The sequence below is a fragment of the Anas platyrhynchos genome, chromosome 6, assembly GCF_047663525.1.
Source record: "Anas platyrhynchos isolate ZD024472 breed Pekin duck chromosome 6, IASCAAS_PekinDuck_T2T, whole genome shotgun sequence".
NCBI lineage: Eukaryota > Metazoa > Chordata > Aves > Anseriformes > Anatidae > Anas > Anas platyrhynchos.
In genome coordinates, this window is record NC_092592.1 from 35,740,262 (window position 1) to 35,751,488 (window position 11,227).

At 45.8% G+C, this 11,227-nt stretch overlaps 1 protein-coding gene across 2 annotated transcripts in view; it reads left to right on the forward strand.

Moving 5' to 3' along the window:
- The first annotated feature begins 569 nt into the window (after positions 1 to 569).
- Positions 570 to 11,227, forward strand: part of INPP5F (inositol polyphosphate-5-phosphatase F) — a 39,042-nt gene continuing 28,384 nt past the window's right edge. The window contains exon 1 of one of the 2 annotated variants that reach the window (XM_038180904.2): positions 570 to 808. In XM_038180904.2, the coding sequence (XP_038036832.2) occupies positions 712 to 808 (97 nt within the window). In that variant the 5' untranslated portion in view covers positions 570 to 711. Of the gene's footprint in view, positions 809 to 8,498; positions 8,553 to 11,227 lie in introns of those variants that run through there. The other variant, XM_072039846.1, reaches the window with a different exon arrangement.

Consider the following 11,227-nt stretch of genomic DNA (forward strand, 5'->3'; position numbering starts at 1 on the left):
TGACAACGCAGATCAGAGGTCTGATGTGTGATTTAAAATAAAAAACTTAAACTATACACAGAATTATATAAAGCCTTGGAAAGGATTTATATAATTCTATATAGAATAGAAGTCCACCCTTCTAGCGACATTTAAGAAAATCAGTCATTAAGAAGGGTGGACAAATACAAGATGAGGAAATCTCTTTTCCAGCACCACGCACAACTGCTGAGGCGGGACATGACTGCATCTTCAGGACAAAATTTATTTTTGGGGACACAGCGAAGCCAACGAGCCCAGCCCTGCACTGCTGGCTGAGTGTGGGGGGGGGGCGTTTTTTTTGTGAGGACTGCTTTGTAACGTGGGTCCCCAACTCCTGGGAGAGGAGCAGGGAAGGAGGGGAACCCCTTGGGGCTGAGGGGGCTGTGGGCTCTGACAGGGGCTGAGGGGCTGTGTGGCGGGGAGGGCCCCGCGCTGCTCCTTTAAGCCCTCGGGGGGCGGGGCCAGCGGGCGGGGTCACGTGCGGCGCAGCGGCCGGAACGCAGGGAGCGCCCCGAGCTCGGGCGGCGCCGGGACCCCGAGGGGGAGCGGGAGCGGCGGGGGGGGGGGGGCAGCGCGCGCAGCGGGGCCGTGCGCGTCCCCGCGGCCGTGCCCGCGCTTCGCGTCGGGAGCGCGCCTCCCCCGCCCCTCAGCCGGCGCTGCGCGGCCTCAGGCAGGCAGGAGGCAGGCAGGATGGAGCTGTTCCAAGCCCAGGACCACTACATCCTGCAGAGCGGCGAGCGGGCGCTCTGGTGCAGCCGCAGGGACGGCCGCCTGCAGCTGAGGGCCGGTGAGGGAAAATGGCAGCGGCGGGGGGCGGCTCGAAATGGCGGGCGGGGGGGTCCGGAGGGGAGGGGGGGGGCGGCGAGGGGGTCCTGAGGGGGGTCATGAGGGAAGAGGGGGGTCCTGGGGCTGTGAGGGGGGTCCTGAGGCTATGAGGGGGGTCTGTGAGGGGAGAGGGGGTCCCTGGGGGGGATCTTTGGGTCCCTGGGGGGTCTTTTTGGGTCTCTGAGGGGAGTCCTGAGGGAAGGGGGGGCCCTGGGGCTATGAGGGGGGTCTCTGAGGGGAGAGGGGGGTCCCTGAGGAGGGTCCCCACTCCCTGAGGGGTTTCTTTGCCTCTCTGAGGAGCGCAGCTGAAGGGTGCCGTGGCTGTGTCCTAAGCAGCTGGGTATGTGCTGTGTGGCACAGGGTATGTGGTGTGTGGCACATCATGCAGCTGTTACTTACAGCTTTCTGAAAGTGGGGTTTGTGTTAACCCCTAAACACATATAGGACCAACTCTGGGTGAGTACAGCCCGCTCCGTGAGCCTTAAAAGGCTGGGGCGAGCTCCAGGTGAGCAGCGGCTCTCAGATGTTTATCCACAGACCTGTTTCTCGCCCTGCTCCGTCCCGTGTCACGTCCTCACGCTTCAGTCCCGGTGCTTTTGACCTTTTGGTGCCGTTCGTGTGCGTCTCTTAGGTGATATTGCAGCCCGTCGGGTGTAACGTGACGTCTCACTCCCTGTTCCAGGTCGGAGGTCTGGCAGCGCTAAGCTGATAAATCACCTCACAAAACACCTCGTGGTCCACGAGCCAGCAATGCAGCTGGTCAAGGAAATGCGTGTTTTCGCACAAACTCTGCGTTAGATTTGCTGTATTGTAAATACATCAGGCATAAAAGCTCTTATTCTACCCGGAGTAACAAAAGCGCAAACTCGCAGGCTGGTTCTGGAGGCAGCTGTTTGAAAGCTTGGGTTTGAAGCATCGGTCGCTTGTTTTCATGCAGCTGCTGCTGTGATTTCCCAGAGCCCATCGGCTTTGTGGAGGCTTTGCCAGGGCTCAGCAGTCTGTCCGTGTGCTCCTAAGCAGGACTTTGTAATGGGACTCTGCACTTCCAGTCCGAATAAATGCGATGCCTGTTGTGCACGACCCGCCGAGTAATGAAAAGTAACCTGATAGTTAAGTCTCCTAGCCTGCATGATGTTCATGTTAGTTACTCTTTCCTATTTCAGTGGATTTTTGGTTTTGTTTTTCCAACTCTGTGACTCTGGATGGTCTTAGTGAAAACGGGTTCTAGGAGGGTGAAATGGGATGCCTTGCTGGGTAGGCTGAAAGGAAGCCTGAGAAGGGAGCACTTTGATCACAGACTGATTTTCTTGGGTCAATAACTCTTCTGTATGTGAAGGCAGAGCTGGATATCCCCGAACTGGACAGTTTTATTACATCGGACCAATTATAATCAAGGCCACTGAGCGGAAGTGAGTAAATAGATTGCTGTGTGATGAGTCAGTGCTGAATTAAAAAAAAACAAAGTCATAACTTGTATGCATTGACATGTTTAATAGTCTATCGAAAGGCTGTGATCTAACTGTGTCTCTACCAGTTTTTGGAAGCCTTGACTTAATTCTGAGCAGAATTTTGGGGGCAGAGTAAATCATTACACATCCGTGGGTTGAAACGGGCAGTACTGGCGAACCTTGCAAAGCGTTGCTTTAGATGACAGGTCTAAGTCTAATGAGCTGGAACTGAGCTTTATAACAATTTCTCCTCCCTCAACCATAAGGGCATGTTCAGAAACTTGCTCATCTTGAAAACTGTATTTCAGACTTCTTTGAATCATGGTGAGAATTTGGATTAAAAACAAAACAGCAACAAAACAGTGAACTTGTAAATATTTGCCGTAAACAAAGTCTGGGGCTTGCCGAGGTCATGCCTGTGTTTACGTGATGTCTCTGTCTGTTGGTGTTTCTTGTTTTTTTTTTCTGTGAAGTGAAAGTAGTAATTGAGTCACCTGCAGGCACTCTGAATCCTGTTGGCATCGCAGGTTGTTAGGAGTTTCGATGTTCGCAGTGTACCTCTTCCAGTGTGGTAGAAAAATGTTGTTTAACCCTGCTGTAAGCATCCCGCGTCAGATCTTGATCTGGAGTTTGTTCATGCGTAGCTTGCCCTGTTTGTGCTCTGCTCGGCTGCTCTCGGCCAGCAGTTGTATGTAGATTACAGCATGGTTTTATTGCTGTCACGGCTGTAATTTATTTATATCTGTGTGTGTATATATAAAAGAACAGAAGTCGTTAAGGCACTGAATTCTTCTGTCACTAGAAAAAGGACAGACCCTCCTGCTGAGTGAAGGCTTCAGCTCTCGCTGTGTTGGCCTTGATGATCAATACCTTGAGCAGCAGTGCCAGACGAAACGAGACTGGGAGGGAGCAGTTGTTCCAGAAAGCAGGGCAGTGATGCTGTCCTCTCCACCCTGCCCAGCCTTCTCCCCACCCCTGCAGGAGAAACAACCACCACAGGTTTCTGAGCACGGCTCAGACAGGTATTTGGACCCGGCTTTTGGGCACTGCACGCTCAGATTCCATGACCTGCTTGTAAGAGGGAGGCGGTGATAAGATGTCTCACCTCTGGAGCTCAACTAGGGGCAAATGAGCAGTCATGTATTATTAAATGCCTTAGGAAATTAGTGTTACCGTGTTGGTTTTCAGCTGTTGGAAATGGTTGTGAATGGCTGGTTCAGCAACTGAAGCAGTACCTCTCAATAGATATGTTTTAAAAAATAATAAATTACATAGCTATACGTGTCTTTTTTTTTTTTTCTAATGAGAGGCTTGTTACCAAGCAGTATTTTTCAGAGTATTGAGGAAGAGATGTCTGGTTAGGTGTCTTCATCTGATAGCATGAAATCTGAACTGAGTCACAAGTTATAATGCAACCCAACATTCCAGCTCTGGGTGCTTGCCCTACTCCTCAGCGGCATTACAGAGTCATGGAAAAGTTTCTTGTCAGAATCCCTGATATTCTTCTCCAGTCAAAAATCATGAAGAAAATTCCTTTGAAGTCTAGTGAAGGTGAAGGCCTTGAGGACAGAAGCCCCACTTGCTTCGTGTGAGGAGTGCTGCCCCAATCCCAGGAGATTTATCAGCAGGTTTAAGGCCCCAGAAGGGTCCTGAGCATCGCCCTAAGGGATGGCAGCCCATGTGTTAACTCTGGCTGCTGAACTAAGTATGTCACACAAAACTGACTTCCTGAGGTGGCGTGCCTTAGAAATGGCCTGTCTGTTCTGGAAACTATTCCATGCCAGAGACTTGCAGCTTTAGAGTTCTCTCTGTTTTACAAGCTACTTCCTACGGGACCTCAAGCTGTTTTTTCTGACACTTTAGTTTCAGTCGTAGTGGTTACGGAGCTGTTTCTCACCAGTGCCTGCTCGTGCTGTTTGGTCCCCTTCCTTCGCTGTCAGCACAACGTACTTGTGATGCGTGTGACAAACCAGATGTCAAACTGATCTGTGTTAAATGCAACCCAGCAAAAAAAGGTGCTCAGAACCAGCGAGCAGTTTGTTCCCTGTTGCTGCTTGCTCCTTCCTACAGAAGTGAGCAGGGACTAGAGGAGAGCTGTGGGCTGCTGCACATCCTTTATCTACTCAAATACATACATTAAAGAGTTCTGTACCTTCTGCCTGGGAGGTGAGATCTTCAAACGTATTTACCAGAGGGTTTTTCCTACTTTCCTTAAATAAGATGTACTTTGTAATTTCACCCACTTTTTTTCTTTTTTTTTCTAAATGGATCCTAGTTAAACAAACCCTGGGACTTAACTGAGTATGCCACATGCTAACCTAGTTAGAAATAAATGTTGAGGTGAGGTGTTTCTGGTTTAGTTTCCTGTTGAATCTTACTGGCAGAAGTGAAGCTGAATGTAACGAGGCTGTCCCCATCTTCCCCCTTCTCCTCCTGACTCTTTCTTATACAAAGAGATCAGGAATTGTCAAACTTGTCCCAAGTCAGATGCATGAAGTGTCCTGGAGTTCCTGCCTGCTCTGAAACGACTTTTGGCTTTAAATAAATGAAAACCCTTTCAAGCTTGATATGCTGATTCTTGTGAGTTGACTGTTTGCTCTGTAAAGGAAGAGGTAACTATTTTGGTGTGTGTGTGGCAGAGTTTAATCAAATCTGCAGTTCAGGTGCATTTGGGGCTTGTGTTTTGGTAGCAGAGGTCCCACATCTTTGACCTCTCAGAGGTTAGTACTCACTAGTGGGATGGAGGAGATCAGATTTAACTGCAACAGCAATATTGACGGGAAACAGCCCTTCATTTGAGAGGGGTCTGCACCTAGACCAAAGAGCTTGTGGCTTTTCAATCTGTGAGTATCGATGTTCTTGTTACTGGCTTTGTCACCCGGAGGTGAGGGGGGTGTCTCAGCTGTATGTGCAAGTCAACGTGAGAACTTTGTGGCAAGCTTTACAAAAACCTGTCTGAACTGCAGGGAAAGGCAAGTATTTCTTTCATGTGCCACTTAGGCTCTTTCAAAACAACTTCTTTGTTTTTGGAATGTGATTTTTGTTGTTTTTGTTATTTAATGGATACTATTCAGCCTGCAGGAGAGACCTCAGGTTGCTGAAGTTCAGCTACTGGAAGCTGGCAGAGCTACCCTGCACCTGTGTGTAGGGGTGATCTCTGGTTTGACTCAGGCAGTAGCTACACCGTCCTTGACTAAGATACAGAGCTTTTTCTGGCACAGTAAGTGGGCAGTATGAAAATACTTTCCTTTTTTTCTCTTGAAAACAAATGCTTCATAATGGAATTATCATTATGAGAAACTGGTGATGCTGTAGCTTTTGAGAGACTTCTACAGACACTGACCTGAAGGCTTTGGTGACCAGAGGAAGCGATTTGGTGGGCAGCTGGGCATTTCCTGGCAGTAGGGGTGAGGCTCCCAGCAGGAAAACATTCCTTCGCTTCTGTTCCAGCCTGTTGCATGCCAGCTGCAGCTGGAGCCCTGAAATGTCAGGGGACTTGGCCGTAACTTCCTCTAAACAGTTCCCTCCAACTGTAAGAGGTGTTGGATGGTGGCTTGAGGCTTTCTTTTAGAGGTAAACTCTGCAGAGTCATATCAAGCAGCTCTGAAACGTAGCTTAAATATTGAATCTTGTTGAAAGTCATTGTTAAGGCTCTGTATTGAGACTTAAGGCCCGGAGTCTGTCAGGCTATAATTTTTCCCTCAAGTGCGTCAAAGATTTGAGACAACAGATAAAAGCAATAAGAGCTTCTGTCAGTGTCTGGAGGTTTCATGATTCATGCTCAATATAATAAAGAACACAATTTTTTAATATACTTAAAGGTTTTGAGAGGAATACGCATTTGGTAGCTCAGAATTTGCTTCTCGTAAGCATTACATTTGCTATAAACTTCTGCTTCTGAAAATTACTTGTGTTCATTGAACCTTCTATATTTGTTACAGAAATGCATATGGTTATTCCAACAGCAATTCCCACTTGCAATTAACAATCTGTATCTCTTGAAAACCCAGCATTCTGCTACACGAATCTAATTTGATTGGGGATGATTTAACTTGTTTTTCCCAATTTAGAGAGCTTTCGCAAGCTGATTTTCAGTCATGATTTAGCCATACTGCTTACTCTTGCAAGTATCACTTGGAAAATCTTAGCCAGGAAATAACACATGGCAAGAGGGAATATGAAAACAGAGAGCCCACTTAAGAGGGGGTGTGGGTGGATACATGCAGGTTTTTCTTCTCCCTCTGTGTAAACTTTTTGTGTAGTGCTTCAATTCTTGTAGGTGGAACTCACATTTCCAGCTGGTGGTCTTCAGTTTTAGCGGCTGATTGTATTTGAAATATACTCTTTATCCTTTAGTTGCCAAAGTCACTGCATTTATGTCTTCACAGGAAACCGAGTAATAGGAGCAAATACCAAGAAGGCACGAGAAACCTTTAAACAGATTTCTGGAGGAGAAATTTAGAAATAGCACAAATTTCTTTTATGAAAGCTCTGCTTTGGTAAACACATATTAGCAATGATGCATTGCATATGCTTGTTCCAAACACCTCTACCTCCCAAAAATAAGACAAGGAATTATTGTCTGAATAGCTGAACTGATATTAATAGAATTCCACCTGAAAACATTGGTTTTTCATTTTAAGGAAGAAATCTTACTTGACTAGAAGCCCTGAAACAGCATTTGTGTTGTCTGTGGAAAACCGAACACAAGCAACTTGAAAGCGCTGTAAGCTTGAAGCTCTGTGTGCCCCAAGTCTCGGTCTCTGATAACGTGCTAGGGATTGTTGGCAAGATCACATGAATGTGCTGAGGTAAATAAATGGCTTGAAATGTGACAGTGCTGAGGTTTAAAGAACAAAACAGAACTCGGAGCCGAATTTAGAAGTGCATGACACTGCCTGGGGGCAGTTGCAAAGTGTGAATGACAAGTGTGGTTGCTCTATTGCTAATTGGGAGCTTGGGTTTGTTTTCACCACATTTGTTTAGAACAGCAGCAGCGTTCCCGCAAATGACCAATGTTTAGCTTTTCTCAGTGCTAAAATGGTTTTAGTAATGTTCAAGTGATATATTGCTTGTCATTTGGTTCTACGTAGTCTATTCATCCCCAGCAGTTACTTAAACAACAATAAAAATCTACCTAGTGTGACATGAAATCATTTGCTTTCTGTTCAGATACATGAATTAAGGGCTGCATTCAGAGTACGCAAATCCAATTTGTTCTGCAGTATCTCCTGCAGTTGTCTTCTGTAATTCTAAAATGATCATACTTGTTTCTGTTGAAATATCAAACTGTTGAGAACACCCTTGTGTAGAAAGAGGCACCAAATCGTTTTTTTAAATTAATTTTGAGGCAGTTTTCCAGTCCGTGCTGTTCACCGCTGAGCGCTTTAAATGTGATGGGTAGTAGAGGACATGCACGTTTTAGTTTTTAGACCCTTCTATGTAACTCATCGGAAGCATGTGTACAAAAAGAAATGTTTGAATAATGTTACAGAGTATGTATACTGTTAGAGTTACTTAGTCACAGTTACTGTTAGAGTCAGGCTTTCTTTCTGTAATTTGAGGAAGCTTTTCAATCAGCTCCAAGATTCTCCAGAATGCTTACAGCCTAAAGCAGAGCTGTGCTTTCTGAGCAAATATGCTGACTGAGAAAAACAAGGAAAGAGGACTGAATAGAGGCAGAAATCTTTGGCTAGAAGTAACTTTTATGCAAAGGATTTCTTAGTCACTGAAGCGCAGCCTGCTTATTCCGAGTTGTTTCCTCCTCAGCGTTTTTAAGGGAGCAAGGGACCCTACAGGTGCAGAACAAGCTGAGGTGATGCTTTCTTTACAACCACAGTCCCAAGTGAAGAGTTGAGCTCCTCCAAGGATGCTAAATCAAAGAGGCACATCACAGAAATGGTTAACCTCAAAAGAATAGGCAACACAGTACTGAGTAAGTACAACAGGACTGAGGATTTTAGGCCAGAGCAGGAAAAAACTAACTTCACTGTAGGTCTGAGATGTTCCAGTTTAACAAAACTGCCTTTTGTGCAGGGGATGGGGCTGATGGCAGCCTTCTCAAACTTGGTGTCCATGAATGACTTACAGAAAGCTTTTGTTTTGTTTTTAACTTGGTGGAAGGGGCCTGGGAGTTGAATTCAGTGAGTGTGACGTTCAGCTTGCTCCCGATGAGTTGATGAAGCTGTGTGTGTAAAAGAAGACTGCTGGATGGCTTGCTAAGGCACGCTAATGGAGTGTGCTGTAGTTATTTTGTTGGTAAGTAATCCATATGTGGGGAGCAGGGGCAACTAGAACAGCCTCCTGAGGTGGTTTCTAATACTTCATAATTAGCAATTAGAGTATTTTTTTGGTTTAATTGGATCTGCCAGCACTGTATGGCTTAGAACCAGCCTCAGAACAACTGCTAATAGCAGTTTGTCACGTGTAGTGCAGGAGTTCCTTCCCCAATTACTTGTCATATGGGGTACTCTCTAGACAACTGAATCTCCTCCATATGCTTTTATAGTTTCCTGAGCAGTGCCTGGTGACTCGGGGGATTTTCCACCTGCGGCAGAACACAAAGAAGTGTATTTACCAAAACTAGTAGTAAGGACTCTTCTGTGAGGTGCATTCTCAGGGCTTGCATCCTGCTTGCTCTTTTGAAGAAGTTTTGCTGTGATGAGATTAGACCTGCGTTATATGCCCCCATTCCCACTGCTGTAAATCTTGTCACCGTCTGACCTGAACTGAACTCGAATTGTTCCTGTTTATCCGGTCCAATGTTGAGATACTTGAGGAAAGCGTCCAAGGAAGCTGAATGTCTGTTTCACTTAGACACAGGCCGGATGGATGCATGCTCTGTGGCGTGCTGGCTCCACTGTAGGAGCCATACACTCTGTAAAAAACAAAACAAAAACAAAAAAACTTGTATTGAGTCGCCGTTTGGCAAGTGTGCTTCCAATCCTTAGGGGCTGGAGGATGAACAGGCTACTTTAACAGGGCTCGAAGGTGGAGTAGCAAGGAGAAGACCAGTGGGGATTCTTCTTTTGCAATCCTCTGAGTTTAAGCTAGCTGTGGGTTTTTAAAGATGGGGGGAATGGGGATCAACGGTGATCAGATTTCTCTGTTAAGAGGAGCACTTCAATTCCAAGTGATTGAGGGCTCTCAAGTCTCCCATGCAGACTGAGCAAGCTGTGTAAATGAAAAGTTAAAGATAATTAAACAAATTATCCCTTCAGCTAGCCACCCGTTTTAAGGATTGGGCTGGAAAATAAGCAAATAAATAAGGATAATACTTCATGACCATTAGGTGCTAGTAGTTGTAAGACTAAGTGTGTTAATGTTCCTCCATCTTTCTGCAATTACAGTAGATTAAACATGAATTTAGGAGTCTTTGCTAGAAAGAACTTAATTAGCCTAAGATTGCTTGGCAAAGTAGCACTTGGAGTCTTTTGTCTTGTAGGAAATACTTTGTGCTCTTAAGTCTTCCCAGTTAACTTGTAATCTTTTAATCCTGGCTAATATTTCGGAACACTATTCAAAGATGAACTGGAACTTGAAAGCGGAGTTGGTTCCCTTTGAAAAGTCATAAGGGCACAGTAGCTATAATAATGAAGGCTTGTGGTTGTCTTTGATCTGAAGCAGCCAGAACTTAAAGGGGAAAACTTCAACTCTATTAATTTTTTTTTTTTTCTGGAAGTTTACTTTTCAGGGGTCAAGTATTATATTAGCAGAGCTGGAAAATTGACTTTGAACACGTACAATAGGTTGCTTCTGCGCTTTCTCTTTTTATATGGAAATGTCTTGTGTTTGTGTTGGATGCTGAGAAGGCTGTAGGTAAGAATTCATAAACAGTGTGCAGGTTTGGATGGTTTTGTCTATATCCAGCCTGTGTTTGTTTATAAATATGCATTTATAAGCAGTCCATGTTTATATAGATACATATAAACTGAGCTTGGAGTTCTGGGATGTTCAGTCAATTTTTATACAGAGCTCACTGACAGGAAACACTTCCCAGCTTTGGTCCTGAAGCTCCTGGGGGTTTGAGGAAGATAAGGAGAGCGGCCCCTGAGTTACAGCAAAATTGGCTGATAAATGGCTATTGCTCTTTGAATCGGAGCTGGCAGCAGTAAGGGCTGGGTCAAAGTGATTCCAAATCAAATCTTTTTTTCTTCCTGCCTCCTTAACCTCTCCAGACTTGCCTGTAGTCACAGCACGAAGCTGGTGGCGAATCCCAAAGCAGCGTGTTCCCCTGTCAGGGCTTGTGCCTGACCTGGGAGCGGCGCTGCTGGGGGAAGAATGGCCAAAGGGCTGGAAAGCGCTTCTGGCTTTTGACCATCTTGCGAGTTGCTTTGTACCACCCTTCCCAGGATCACACTTGTGTAAACACAACCGGGCAAAGGAGCTTTATCTGGTGCTGCTGGTAAGTTCGGAGGGCTGGTGATGGAAATAATCACATCAAAGCTGGTTTTGTTCCCTGCTTGTGGCGGAAGCCCTGGTGTGCTGCGATTGCGATTCCAATGCACTCGCTGTGAAGCAACTGTTTGCTCCCTGACTGCTCATCCTAGATGGCAATCAGCAAAGAAAAAAAAAAGGCAATTTTTTCCCAAATAGCTTGAATTTAGTTAGTCGGGAAAGGGAGGGAATGGGAAATCCCTTCCTTTGGGACAGAAACCTGCTGTGCAAGCATGTACCTCAAAGTTTGAAGAGCATGTGGTCTATCAGACCCTGGCAAGTTTTTAAATTAAAACCTCCACAGGGCATGACGATCTCCTCGAGGAGGAGAGTTTCCAACTCTTTGTTTGGAGTACAGTGGCTGCTTTGGCATCATGTCTAACAAGCACGGTGCCCTGAGAAGTCCGTTGGATGATGCTTGGTTGCAGTTTCAGGTTGATCAGTCTTTCTTCCTGGCTGGCTGTGTTTGAAGGGATTGCTAGATTTCTAGCATGGCA